At 32.0% G+C, this 15,239-nt stretch overlaps 2 protein-coding genes across 4 annotated transcripts in view; both read right to left on the bottom strand.

Moving 5' to 3' along the window:
* LOC127725216 (uncharacterized) overlaps positions 1–5,995 on the bottom strand; it is a 153,933-nt gene extending 147,938 nt beyond the window's left edge. The window contains exons 1-4 of the mRNA XM_052232073.1: positions 5,729–5,995; positions 4,663–4,731; positions 4,057–4,440; positions 2,856–2,942 (exon numbers count right to left, since the gene is read on the bottom strand). Of these exons, the coding sequence (XP_052088033.1) occupies positions 2,856–2,942; positions 4,057–4,440; positions 4,663–4,731; positions 5,729–5,783 (595 nt within the window). The 5' untranslated portion in view covers positions 5,784–5,995. The remainder of the gene's footprint in view (positions 1–2,855; positions 2,943–4,056; positions 4,441–4,662; positions 4,732–5,728) is intronic.
* Positions 5,996–7,459: 1,464 nt separating this feature from the next.
* Positions 7,460–13,577, bottom strand: LOC127725213 (uncharacterized). 3 transcript variants are annotated; one of them, XR_007992864.1, is made up of 6 exons: positions 13,461–13,577; positions 13,121–13,189; positions 12,478–12,863; positions 12,217–12,309; positions 10,340–11,611; positions 7,460–7,852 (listed from the first exon to the last, which is right to left on the bottom strand). XR_007992864.1 is itself a non-coding variant. In XM_052232067.1 (5 exons), exons 2-5 carry the CDS (start codon positions 12,710–12,712, stop codon positions 7,708–7,710), a joined length of 570 nt encoding a protein of 189 aa, XP_052088027.1. In that variant the 5' UTR covers positions 12,713–12,863; positions 13,461–13,577; the 3' UTR covers positions 7,460–7,707. The 3 variants fall into 3 exon arrangements, 1 of the variants encoding a protein (XP_052088027.1); XR_007992865.1 differs by lacking the exon at positions 10,340–11,611; XM_052232067.1 differs by lacking the exon at positions 13,121–13,189 and having other exon boundaries at positions 10,340–10,436.
* Between the last annotated feature and the right edge of the window lie 1,662 nt (positions 13,578–15,239).

Genomic DNA, 15,239 nt, shown 5'->3' with positions numbered 1-15,239 from the left:
AAAAATATGTTCTATTTTTAGACCGATTTCCATATGTAGTTTGTGTAATGCGCTTTGGATGAGTACCGCTATCCATTAAGTTAAAGTTCAAATTAAAGTTCAAGTTGTTGTTTATAGTTATTTGGTATGAAAAAGAGGAACGGCAGACAAAAATAAGAAAAAAAGTACTAAAAAATTAACAGTAATTCAAACATAAGGGGGACATCCCCAAACCATTTGGTCCTACCGTTTTTTCCTTAATTCTCAAATGGAAGCTGTAAATTAATAAAGAAATTAAAGAATCTTTTTAACCCTGTGTCGCACCTGATAATTCTGCTGTCAGTGTAAAATCGTAATGTTGACTGACTGTACATTAACCGGTACACTTAACTGGGGAAAAAATGTTTTTTCTGTAGATGCTTTTATCTTGATCTTGAAGAATAACTCCTATACAAGTTTTATAACAATTCATGGAGGTTTACAAATTTATCATGTCAAAACAGTTTAATTCGGTAATATTTAATGCATTTAAAAAAAAACCTTATATAGAAATAAAGAAATGTGGTATGATTGCCAATGAGACAACTTTCAACCACATACCAAGTTTCGAGTTGAACTTCGAGTTTGAGTCACATTTAAAGATAGAGTTCCGAATTATAATTCGACTTCAACTTTGAATTTGAGTCACCTTTTGACGTAGAGTTCGAGGTAAACCCTTATTTGAGTCTCATTTAGATTAAGATTTAGAGTTGAAATTCGAGTTATCTAATATGAGTTCTATTTTTTTTTTATCGCGGATCAAGGGCTTTTGCTTGAGCTTGCGAAAAGAGGGTTCATGGGTAGGTATGCGTACATAAGATAAACAATTTTACAGCATACAAAACACAACATAGAAATTGAAATAAAGTTAGATGTGGTGTGATTGCCAATGAGAAAATTATCCAACATAGTTTAAATGCAGTGGATGCAAGCAATCATAGGCAACCGAACAGCCTTCAACACACCGTATAGTCGACCACAAAAGACTACCACGTGAAAATGTGAAGTAATTCAAACGAGAAAACTAACGGACTAATTTATAGCTAAACAATCTACGAAAAACAAATATGACACACATGAAACAACGACAACCATTGAACTACAGGCTCCTGGCTTGGGGCAGGCATTTAAAGAAAGTGCACGCGGCGGAGTTTAACATGTATGTCAGCTCTAAACCCTAACCTAATCTAGTGTATAATAGCACAGCATAAGAAGAAAATGTAAGGACAGTTTTGATTGGCTCAACTCAATAGATCAGTATGACTGGGTAACATAAATCCATTAGCGTGATCTCGGGTGCTTCGGAAGAGTAAGCGGATTCTGCTCAATTTGTGGCACCCGTCGTGTTATTCGTAAAAGTACAAACCAAGTGATTTGGTTTTATTTGGTAGTTTACATTCGAGGAAAAGATGACGGGATTGTGGTTACGACAACTGGAACCTATCCGTCGTCACCCTTGAAACAGATGTATTTCAATTATTTTTTTTTCAATTAGTGCGTGGTATATCTGCAATTAATAAAAATAAAAGTTTAATATTCATATGTTCAAATGAACATACACGTTAAAAAAAAACCCGGAGAATTCTTATTTTATAGAATTGATGCTTTGTCGCTTGGAATCAATTACGAACTCATTATAATACTGCTTCCATTTGAAAACTAAGAAAAAACCGGCAAGTGGTTTTGGGATATCCCCCTTATGTCCGAATTACTGTAAATGTTTTAGTACTTTTTTCTTAATTTTGTCTGTCGTTCCCCTTTTTCATACCAAATAACTATAAACAACAACTTGAACTTTAATTTGAACTTTAACTTAATGGATAGCGGTACTCATCCAAAGCGCATTACACAAACGACATATGGAAATCGGTCTAAAAATAGAACATATTTTTTCCCAAATGGTCACGTGGTTTTACCTCGTAGTAGTAATGGGATAACAACATCAAAGAATGACATGACCACATCAAATACTGAAACAAACACATGCAGTGTAAAATCGTAAAATTTTTAAACATCACTACGTAATGTTAAAGCCATATAAAGAATTGACAATTCATCATTACGAAATAACAAAACCACATCATGTAATGAAACAACTACATTACGTTAAGTCACATACACATCAAGTAATGTTAAAACCACATTGCCTAATGACACAACCACGTTAAATAATGGTGAAACCACATCGAGTAATAACAAAACTATATAAAGTCAATACGAAACCATACCATGTAAAATCGGAATATCATTAAGTAATGACTATTCCATATTGAGTTATATCAAAACATCATTACGTAATGTCAAAACCATATTATGTAAAGACAAACTATCATCAAGTAATAATAGAACAACATAACGTAATATCAGAGTTCCACATAAGACAGCTGTGGCGTTCCAGATAAAACGTCTCCAAGTGTTTTGGTGCATTATTGAATTGTGACAGGTGATATGGTGTACGAATATACAACTGCATCATACTTTATATTTTAAAATCTGCATTGTTTCAGATTTTGAAATTTGTATTATTCGGTCTTTTAGTTGGCTTTCTGTAATGCGGTAATGGATTATTATCATATACTCTAGTCGCCATCATATCAGTTGAAACAAATTGTTTTGCTTCAGAAAATCAAACTTGTAACGATTTTCTAGCGTGTTTTTTTTTGCAACATTTTTAGGAAATAGCTTTGAAATGCGTGGAGCATGACGTATTTTCCTGAAAGAAAGTAAGCAATAACAACAAAAAACAGCGATAATTATCTTAGTGATGTAAGCTAGAGAGGATAAGCGCATGAAAAGTATGTTTGTCATTTTCAAAAAAAATTTGCATTTAGCCTTACTTGAATTATTCTTGTCCTGTTGCGTTGTTTGCTTATTAGGATGACTGCAGTTAATTTGTATGCCTACGTTTCCGCCAGTTATATGATCTGAAAATAAATTTCTATGTTAGTTTTGTTTTGAAATAGACAAAACGATTAATTACATTGAGTTTTTCTTTTAGGATGCTAGACAACAGTTATAAATACATACTTGTATCGTGGAAATACTGCTGATTAAATAATTTGATGATAGTTCATGACACTTGTAAGTACAATATTGGTACCATTGCATTTTCAAGTAGAAGTGTGCACATTTTGGCCTTTCTTTCAAAATCGTGTTCCGTCTTTTATTACATGATCAATTTAGTGGTAAAACTGTTGTTAGTAGAACTGTGTTAGGTTTCTTATGTATAAGAGAGGCAAAAGATAACAAAGGTACATTTAAACTGGCAATTCGAAAATAATCTGACAACGCCATGGCAAAAAAAAACCAAAAAATCAAAAACAAAAGCAAAACCTAAAGACAGCAGTTTACAATACACAACATAGAAAACTAAAGACTAAGTAACACGAAACCCATTATGTTTTACGTAAACAACATATAGTTTAGAAAGGCAAATATGAGGTTTGTGTAAAGCTAACTCAACCTGACCTTATTTTTTTGCCTGTAGCAATGTAGCAATGCAAGTCAGACAATCTGGGCCATGTGTTGTTAGTGTTGTCTGTATTCGTAAAGAAGTCGGTTGTAACTGATGATCTATCGTACTGTCTAATATTTTTGGTAATTTTTATATATTCTTTTTATGTTATTTGAAAACTTTATACAATTTTAAAGTTTCTGTGTGTTTGTTCTTGTTTTATCATTATTATTAGTATTTTTTTTTATCTTTATTTTTTTATTTAAGTTCAAAATCACATCAAGTCAGAGATTCGCTTAATAAGAACAAGAACTGCTTACAGTTTTGTGGCTAATCAAAGTTGTTTATGGATTCGTTATATTTTTCTGTCCGAACATAGCCTTCTGATTTTTAGCTGACCCCTCAGTATCTTCCTACATTTTGACATATGCAATATTTCCAAAATACGTTTCATTACCAAAATGTTCATCCTCAATTACAATATTTGTGTCATTTGAAGCTAACAGTTACATGTGTATTTCCGATTTTTCTATCTCACATTCAATTTCTGCAGATAAGAAACACAAATATTTCGAAATACATACGTCGATATATTTGTATGCAGTATCCTCTGACGAAATTACCACCAATAGTTCTAGATCTCAGATATATAACTCCTTTTTGTGGAAGTGAAACAGAGCGTGTATTTGTTCCTTTTGTACATTCAATTGAAGCCTTATTCTCTGGAATAGTTTTTGGACTGGTATAGTCTATGTCAATGGCAAGTCCACATGCCTCCTGTTCTGGAGCTGCACTTGTCAGTAAATCATACTTTCTCATGTAAACAGTGTGCATCTTATATTGATTTTGTAAACTAAGTTCACATGTACATCCATCTTGTTTGGTCATGACACGTAACGCAACACTGTCTGTTGTTGTGCCTCCGTTTTTCGAATCTTCACTAGCAAAATCAGTGGTGCACATATCCGCTTCGAAAAAGAAAGAAAATAGAGAAATGATAAATCGAAAGAAGAACATAAACTTTCAATTTTCTGCATATCATTCCCATCTGCTTGCATTGAAAGAAGTGATAACAAATAATCCTTAACAGAATTTTTTTTTTTCAATCTTAAACCAAAGCATACCAATTAGCAGAACAGCAAATATCTTAAAAAAGGTTATTTATTGTAAACAACAATTTGATCACTTACCGATGGTTGTACTGTGGGCAATATCTGGACATGGTTCTGGTCCTGATAATAGCTGAACATTTTGAAGTTCTACAATTGAATTTGACATGTTTACATTCCAAAATTATTTTATTTATTACCAATTGGTAAGGGAGAATGTGGACCGGGAACTGATAACCCTTCTGAAGCACCTTAGGTCAACCCCAGTTTTTATTTTGTGTAGTTAATTCATTGTGCGTAATTTTTCAATTTTCTGTGTAATGTTTTGTTATTGTCGTTTGTCTCGTCGTTTTATTTTTTGCCATGGTGTTGTCTGTTTTTAATTGACTTATGATTTCCGAGTGTTAACCTGCTATCTTTCATGTATAAAAAACAGTGGAAGATACCAAAGGGCAATCAAACCCTTCGATTTTTACTCTAGTAAATGGTAAGCAAAATGCGATAGCTAATTGACATGTAAATGTTATTTTAAGACAGAAACTGACGTTGTAATAAATACTAAATCGAATTCAATGCATGTATTATCTAGCCGATTTATTCTTCTGACCTCTAAATGATCATGTTACTATAAACATTATGATTAAGGGGTATTGGGTTGTTTTATTGTTGACGTTTACTTCACATCTTCATTTATTCAAATGTAAACAAAATACTATAAGTCTAAATAAAAAAATCTGTATTGCTAAATTAGTTAATTCATTTATTTGATCATTAAAGAACTTATCCGTATATTTATGACTACACGTTGAAATATATAGACAACAATAAACTGCTTGCGATTAAATTCTTATCAAACATATATCCAGGTATTTCTCGGCATGTTTTATACTTGACAATTAAGCTACTAGATCATGATGAATAATATATGTCTTAATATCGTTAAATTCTGTATTTTGAGTTATCAACTACTTACTTATAAAATATAAAGCATAAAAACCTTGCAGTTTGTTGATACCTATGCCAATTATGTTTTTGAATTGAATTCAACGTTGCAGGTTCCTGCTCTATATATAGAAAATACTTACTGAACCCTTTTAATCAAACTTCTCAGTATGTTAATAAAACCAAATATGACATTTCTATTTACCTGTTGAGCACACAAATATACAAATCCTTAAAATCCGAAACGAAATGTTCTCCATTAATGTGTTTACGCCAAATTATGTCAATTATATTTATGTATTTTAATTTGCGGAAGTTGTCATTGTTCAAATTGTCGTAACCACAATGCTGTCCTTACAAAGCGTATAGGTGAATCCCTTCAAATAATTTTGTTTATCGATGATTGAAATATAATATACCTGTTAGGTTTGGACGAATTTAAAACATTTTCTACACATATAAGAACATTTAAATGGAAAAGATGTGGAGCATTCTTTTCTTCATCTTATAAAACTTATTCAGGGTTAGTCTTAAACTTTCTCCTTAAACAACAAGGAAGATAAAAACGCCATTAACTGAATAAATGTGACCGACCAGACCTGGATCGCAAAAATGTTTAACACATTAACGCAAAGGAAAAAAGAAATAGATAGTAGAGTTTGTAACATTTTTCTTCAAAAACAAAAATCAAAATGTGATCCCATATACTGAGGTTTTCCATACTGGTACGTATATCATGCTAGATATATAGCTTTCAATGGATGGTTTGGGCGAGTTTAAGGTAGACGAAACTTATAACAGGCGTATATTAAAAATCTTATCTCTGTAAATAAAAGTTTGAATAGTATATTTGAGCTTCTAGTTGAACAAATGTTTCTTCTACATTTTGAATCATATATATTTCGGTTTTCCAATGAAGATCAATGAAGCATCGCATCACACTTCATTTTTACATCTGTTTGAGTAAGAGTTTATTTCGAAAGCGAGAGAAAAAAAAGATATCTCAAATATGTAATTTATAAATAATGCTTATCTTGAATACTGTAACAGAGGAACCACATTTGATATGTGTTCGTAAGGAAAAACAGGGAAGGCACAAAAGAGATTGTAAAAGCAACAGTCGAAACACATATGCACCATGTCTAAATAAAAACAAAGGAAAAGACAACCACTACAAGGAAAGATTGAGCAACACAAATTTCACAGAACAGTAGGAGTGAACTTTGGTGCTTCGGTGAGGTCTGCAGTTCATGTCCCTTACTAATACCTTCCCTGATACTCTCGTTGATGGTTATATCAGTGGCTAATATAAAAATAAGAAGTCGTGGTATGATTGCCAATGAGACAACTTTCCACCAGAGACCAAATGACACAGAAATTAACAACTATGGGTAACCGTACGGCCTTCAACAATGAGTAAAACCAATACCGCATAGTAAGCTATAAAAGGCCCCGAAAAGTCAAATGTAAAACAATTTAAAAGAGAAAACTAACGGCCTGATTTATGTACAAAATAATGAACAAAAAACTAATATGATATACAGCAACAAACGACAACCACTGAATTACAGGCTCCTGACTTGGGACATGCATATGTCTGTACTGCATAAGTATGATGTATATAGGTTTAATTAGTTAGAGTTAGATTTCAACTGGAGGTATTCAATTGCAACATAATACATATTATTATTATTATTGACACTAAGGAGAGTTGATATCAAACGATATCTAATTCTCACGAGTTTTCAAACCTTTTTCTCCTTATGTTAAAAGAAAAATCATGTGAAATATTATCGATTTCGCAAGCTTCATTTAAAATATAAGACCGCTTGCAAGTGGAAGTTACATGATAACAAAATAAATTATTTCCTCTCAAGTCAAGGATGTAACTATTAAAAAAATACTCAACACCAATTCAATAGTTTTATGTTGATATAATATCATTAAATTGTCTGTAAAATTATATGCTTTTATGCTAAGATCTATGAAATAGCAACGTTCTAAACTATGTATTGCAAACTTTGTGTGTAAATGCTGCTACGTCACTTGTACAGATTATCACATTAAAAATCGACATCTGTTTTATATTTTCCTTTATATATTCCTGTCAGCCAAATCAATCTCTACATATGTGTATGAATGACATTATCCTTCATATTCTTTATTCTAGTAACTATATGGGTGTCAAATATGATCATGTCGTTCAGCATTAATAATGATTGATAAATCAACCTCATTGTAACAAGATGAAGTCCGTGATGCTCTTAAATCCTCATATTGCGGGTTGGTATGTTGTTCAATAGCAGTATTTAGTGGTGGTGTATTTCTTCTGAAATTGAAATTGTAATTCATGAAGTGGCATTTGGAAGTTATTGGTTTTACAAGTCGTAACAATAATTGTAAGAAGTAATTTTAAGTTTAAACTTGTCCACTGATTAATAATGCGGTATTCAACGCCATACCAGCCTCTTTTTAGATGATGAAAGAAAAACATGCATGTCTGAGAAGAACAGTATCTTAAAATCATCTTTCTTAAAATAATAACCGTTGAAACGTATATTGATCTTTTATGCTAAGATCAATATATCTATTGTGAACTTGTGTGCCGGCATATGAATCATATATCTCAATTTGATACGATATTCCAGGGCTTTTATTTCCTATCATGATTTCCTTGATGGAGGGTTGCTGCTCACAAAGAAGCTATTAAAGCAAGAGTTCCAAGTGGTCAAGATGAAATCATCCCTTCGTAAATTTTTCGGACGGCATCACGAGTTGGTTGACTGTTCTGGAATATCCGTTTCACAGACGATAGCGGATATGTTCCTAATGTCGTAACTAGAACCCGCCTCCTTTTCCCACCGGGTTTGTACTAACATGAGCACCACGGTGGGTGCCACATGTGGAGCAAGATCTGTCTATCCTTCCGGAGAGCCGGAGATCACCCCCAGGTTTTGGTGGGGTTACTTTTTGCTCAGCCTTTCGTTTTCTATGTTGTGTTTTGTGTACTATTGTTGGTCTGTTGGTCTTTTTCTTTTATAGCCATGGCTTTATCAATTTAGATAAGAAGATGTGGTATGAGTGCAAATGAGACAACTATCCACCAAAGTCGTAATGTGTAAAAAGTAAACAATTATAGGTCAAAGTAATAATAATAATAAATTCTTTATTTAACGAAGGTAACTAATTTAACATACAATTGTTAATCTCACACGAGGCCTTCACACATTAAAATGAACAATACATATAACAATCAATGCATATAACACAATAATCAATAGAGATGTACACAATTACAAATGTATATACAAAAGCATGAAAACAGACTGTTGAACTAGCATGGTAAGAATGTCCTAAAAAACAAGTGTGTCTACTCATTTTGTTTTGTGATAAAAAGATTGGCACATTTCAATTTAAAGCTTTCTAAATGTCTTGAATCTTTTATATCATTTGACAAACTATTCCAAATAATTAGACCAGAATATTGAATAGTCTTTTTGATGTATTCAGACTTTGGCCTTGGTATATGAAGATGTCAGGATGTTGTTGACCTAAGAGAATAACTATATAGATCACTGCACGCAGTAAATTTAATAGTAAGATAATCTGGCGCTAGTCAATTCATACATTTAAACATTAAAATGGCTTAAAAATATTTTATCCGTGTAAAAATGGTCATCCAATTATGTTCAAGTACGGCCTTCAACACGGAGCCTTGGCTCACACCGAACAGCAAGCTATAAAGGGCCCCAAAATGACTTGTGTAAAACAATTCAAACAGGAAAACCAACGGTCTAATCTATATAAAAAACGAGAAACACTTATGAACAAACGACAAGCACTGAACAACAGGCTCCTGATTTAGGACAGGTGCATACAAATGCAGGGGGGTTAAACGTTTTAACAGCCGTCAACCTTCATCCTAACCTGAAACAGTAGTGTAACATTACAACATAAAAAGACACACAATAAAATACTAATTGAAATGACTTAACTCGATCAAAAAGACATATAAACAAACAAAACAATATAAATAAAAAAGATGTAACAATGTCAAACAGACAACTTTAACCTAGGACAAAATGGCGTTAAAATAAAGTAACGTACACAGGTAAATTTAAATATAATAATTCTGTTGTTAGGAGTACAGACACATTTTCTACAAAATAAATTTATGTTCAGTTTATTTTCGACTTAGGTTGAATGTCCCTTTCGTATATTTCGCCACTCTTTTACAGAACTATCATTCTATTTTGCCATTTTATTTAATGAATGGCTATTATTTATTTTGAATTTATTGAACCATAAAATTAATTTTTGACTCTTCACATTGAATAATCCGCGAAGCGGATTATGTAAAATGTGATGAGTCAAAAATTAATTTTATGGTGCGATGAATTCAAAATAAATAATAGCCATTTATTATAAATACATTTCTATCAAAAATAAGGCTCAAAGAGCTTTTTATATGATTTATATTAACAATAACAACGTACACATATGTTGGCGTATGAATACACAACGTCAGAGTGTGCGTGTCGCCATAAAAATTGACAACATTGAAAATAAAGGTAATACTTTTAACCAATCAGAAGACAGTAAATACACCAAATTTATTTATTCTTTTGTGAATATATATAATGTAGGTAAAAATATTAAAGAAGATGGAGGAATGTTTGTGTAGAAAGGGGTAAATGATAAATAACTATATTTAAAGATATTGTCAGTTACAACATAAACAATAACTTATGTCTTGATCTTAATGGTTTTGGGAGATCTAAATATAGATAAAACAGTTTCGTAAGTTTATATTTACTTTCTGTACATATAGATCGTTGATATGGCAAACAATACTGTTAAACACCAACCGATAGCAGCAGCAACAATTACTGGTAAACTTACAATGACATTTTCTACAAAACACATACAAAGGGACTATTGCTCGAAACAAAACTCAACGATTAATTTTGAGAGTTTGTAAATAAAGTATATTAATGCTCTTTAAACAGATATAATGAATTAATAGTAATACAGTTTTATGTTCGCTTATCGATTACGTTAGTGTGCTAAGAGCTCCGTTTTTTTGTAAGAAGAAAAAAGTAAAATAACAAAAAATAAACTCCAAGGAAAATTTAAATCGGAAAGTCCCTTATCAAATGGCAAAATCAAAAGCTCAAACACATCAAACAATTGAAAAAAAAACAACTGTCATATTTCTGACTTGGTACAGGCATTTCCTTATGTAGAAAATGAAGGACTAAACCTGGTTTTATAGCTATAGCTAGCTAAACCTCTCACTTGTATGACAGTCGCATAAAATTCCATTATATTGACAACAATGTGTGAACAAAACAAACAGACCAAATAAAAGAACACTTTAACACGTAATTAAGATGATAAACAACGTCAGTACCTAAAATCTATACTTAAAGACCATCATGTATTAATTTTGAAGTTGATACGGAATATTTATCAACAAGGTCTTGGAATCTTCCGATGAACTTTTTTTGAAAAAGGGAAAGACATTACCCTAGTTCATCAACTTTCTGCTCAGATACTGGCGACGTTTTCTAAAGTCTGGGTAGTAGCAGCAAGCTCTTGAATACCGAATGAGTTGGAAAATGTATATTCCATATGCAGGCGAAGTTGGTAAATTGCTCCTAAGGTGGGTGAAATTGATAATTTCAAAATTAAAATCGTCTCGGTTGTCATAGATTCTGGTACTGAGATGACCGCTCATGTCAAATTCGAGGTATAGGTCTAAAAATGAGGCGGAGGAAGCCGTGTCTGTTGTTTCTTTTATTTCTAGTTCTGGGGGACATATTAATGGAACCCAATCAGAAAAGTTTGTACTGTTAATGGAAAGAACATCATCAATATATCTGAATTCGAAATTAAATGATCTGGCTTGTTTGATCTTCTTGTTTTTGACAAGTGTCTGGAAGAACTCCTACTCATATGAAAATAAGAAAAGGAGAGGCGCATAGTTCGTTCCCATAGGAATGCCGACACTTTGTAGAAAAAGTCTACCTCCAAATTGAACAAATATGTAGTCAATGAGAAATAAGAAAACAATTACCACAGTTATCTAAAAAGAAAGAAAAAGGACATTTTAAATTTCAATTGAAATTGGAAGAGTTGGGTTTCTAGTGAATGATTTAGAGTACAATAAGAAAAAATGCGGGACATCGATATCATTCATCGTGTGACATAGGAAAATGTACAAGTATAAATCATTATATATTAAGAATTAAAATTGTCAGAGTCTTGGAATTTTTCATTAATCCTTAAATTCTCCGTTCTGCAATACAGACAGTAAGATCTGTAATTGTGTACATCTTTGTTGTGGTGTTGATGGATAGTTGTTTCATTTGCAATCGCACCATATCTTTTTTTTTTATGTAGGAGAATATATAAAACGTATTTACATTAATTTAATGAAATTTTATCACAAAATTCGCATTCTCTTCACTATAGTATGACAATTTATATGTAATCATTAATATAACAATTTCGGAACTGTTAAGAAGGTTCTTTTTGTGTCTGTTCTCCTGTTTTTCTGGGAATATCATTTCTCAATGTTAAATTCGCAAGTTACTGTAATTTTTCCCCTCATAAGTTATTTTTATTCTTAGACTTAAAGTTTTCTTAAGTAATACTATCTTCTGTAAGTTTATTTAGTCTAATTCTAACCTGGCATTGTCTCCTTGTGTTTTGTAATACGTGTGGTTGTACGAAATTGACTGCAACTTATTCGCAGACTTTGTTCGTCGCCAAGTAATTGTTCTGTAAGAAAACTGCAAATACTGAGATTTGTAAAATATATCATAAACATAGAGTTTATCAATGTAAGTCACTAAAATGATTTTTACCCGTTTTGAAAATGTTCTCATTCCTCATTTAAATGTACAATGTATCAAATCATCAATATTAAGATTTAAATTGAATACCTACGTCTATATATTTGAATACAGTAACCTCTAGTAAAAGTACCATCAATAATTCTAGATCTGAGATTTAGAACTCCGTTTTTCAAAAGTGATATAGCGCGAGAATTTGTTCCATCTGTACAATTTATTGTATCCTTAGTCTCTGGGAGATTTGTTGGTATGGTGTAGTCTATCTTAATGGCAAGCCCACATGCTATCTGTTCTGGAGCTGCACTTGTCATCATATCATACTTCCTCATATATAATGTATATATATATTAGTCTGATTCTGTAATGTAACTTCACATTCACATCCATCTTGTTGTGTCACAACACGTAGTGCAACACTGTCTTCTGTTGTACCTCCATTGTTATCTTCTTCTGTTGCATAATCAGTGGTGCACATATCCCCTTTCAACAAATATGTAATTAATAATAAATAGATTTAAATAGGATGTAGTACATGTAGTTACATTATCTTTAATCAACTTTGTTTTGCAGCTGACATTGAGACGCATTTGCTTACTGAAAACTGACCAGGAAGCATTTTTTTTACAAAACAATTGCTAAGCCTAACCGTTACCTTATATGTTATCTCTTTACTTCCAGCAAATATCAGGTTGAATGTTTGAAGGTAAACTTAAAGAAACTAGAATAAACTCACTTACCGATGGTTGTACTGGAGATATACTCTGGACATGGATCTGGAACTGTTTGTAGCTGTACATTTTGTATATCTACAATTGATACAGTCGTACTTTGAAAGTAATGCATCATACTTGTGTATATAGAATGGTACGCGTTTAATAGGATCATGTATAATATACATGTATAGTTTTATGCATGTATGTTTATCATATGGTAGGTATTATTTATGTCACACATGATATCTATTTAAATTGTTGAATAATATATTTCATAACTTGTCCAGAACTAAACAAAATCTGGATATTACGCTTGTGGTACCAAGGGTACACTCAAAACTTATAGAATTCACAATTTAAATACCTTAAAGAAAAACTACTATCCTAAACAACAGAAGTAAAATACTCTCCTCCATAGTACTTTATATTTACAACTTTGCGGAAGTCATTATATGGGTAGAATACATGTTTAGATTTAAACTTGAGTGTTACGCACTGTTGATTGAAATGGAGTATTTTTAGAAGTTTTGTAACATTATAAATATTTTTGATGCGTCTCGGGACTTTACTTTTAAAGTATGACACTGATTTCCCTGCATTGATATCAAAATAAGGAGATGTGGTATGATTGCCTTTGAAACATATAGCCACCATATTCCAAATGACGAGAATTTAAGGAACTATGGGTCATGATATGGCATTCTTCAGTGAGCAAAACCGATACCGTATAGTCAGTTATCAAAACCCCTATATGACAAAATGTAAAAAATTTTTTAAAAAAAATAAAAAAATAAAAACAAACCTAACAGCCTGATTTACTAGTGACAAAACAATTATCGGAAAAAAATATGACAGACGATAAAGGCTTAAATACAGGTTTCTGATTTTCATTTTAAAATTTCAGGAAAAGCACATTTAGAAGGTGGTGTGTTTATACATATGTGTAACCTGGGACGGCGGTTGTACCAGCATCAAGCATAACACAAGAACGCCACAGCTGGCTTATGCTGTACTATGATATTACGTTACGTGGTTTTATTATTACTTTATGATATTTTGTCTTTACATAATATGGTTTTGACATTTTTCCAACTATACAGGATGAAATAGTTTGCCCCATATCACCCACTTTTCTTTTCATATAAGACTTCAAAAGCTCATCAAAGGTCATTATCAAAATTTAAGCAGATTCTAGATTTCTGTGTTTACGATATGAGACTCAAATAAAGCCAATGCCAATGCTAGATATAACGTAAAAGTCCGAGTCAGCCTTTTTCCGCCATTTTTTAAAAATCAAATATTTGCATTGGTATTATTTGGGTCTCAAATCGAAAGAAGAGAAATCTAGAATCTGCAGAATTTTTTATGAGCTATTGAAGTCTAATATGAAAAGAAAATTGGATGATATGAGGCAAAGTATTTTACCCTGTATCGTAGAAAAAAAAAAGGAGGCCGAACATCTGACACAAATTTCTAAACCTAAGTACATTCTTAATGTGGTTGTGTCACTACGCAATGTGGTTTTGACATAATTTGACGTGTATGTGGGTTAACGTTATGTACTTGTTTCATTACATGATGTGGTTTTGTTATTTCGTAATGATGATCTGTCAATTCTTTATATGGCTTTGAAATTAGAATCTATGACAAACGAGACGATTTTAATTTTGAAATTATCAATTTCCCCCACCTTAGTAGCAAAATACCAGCTTCACCTGCATATGGGATATGCATTTCACAACTCATTTGGTATTCAAGAGCTTGCAGCTGCTAACAAGACTTTAGAAAACGTCACCAGTGTCTGAGCAGAAAGTTGATGAACCAGGATTATGTCAAAGAATCTCGCGTCCTTTTTCTAAAAACTTTCATCGAAAGATACCAAGACCTTGTTGATAAATATTTCGTATCAACTTCACAAATAATACTTGATGGTCTTGAAGTATGGATTCTAGGTATTTAAGTTGTTTATCATCTTAATAACTTGTTATCCTACAGTGTTCTATCATTTCATTTTTTTTTGTATTCTTGTCTTTAATTTTTGCTTATGTGCTTTGTCTATATGCCATTTTGTTTTTCTTTGTTGACATATTTTTTTGCTTTTATTGTGGTTAAGATTATAACACAATGTTGACTGCTGTACCCC

The sequence above is a fragment of the Mytilus californianus genome, unplaced genomic scaffold, assembly GCF_021869535.1.
Source record: "Mytilus californianus isolate M0D057914Y unplaced genomic scaffold, xbMytCali1.0.p SCAF_15, whole genome shotgun sequence".
Classification (NCBI taxonomy): domain Eukaryota; kingdom Metazoa; phylum Mollusca; class Bivalvia; order Mytilida; family Mytilidae; genus Mytilus; species Mytilus californianus.
Note: the sequence above shows the minus strand (reverse complement) of the source record. Positions and strands in the feature narration are given on the sequence as shown.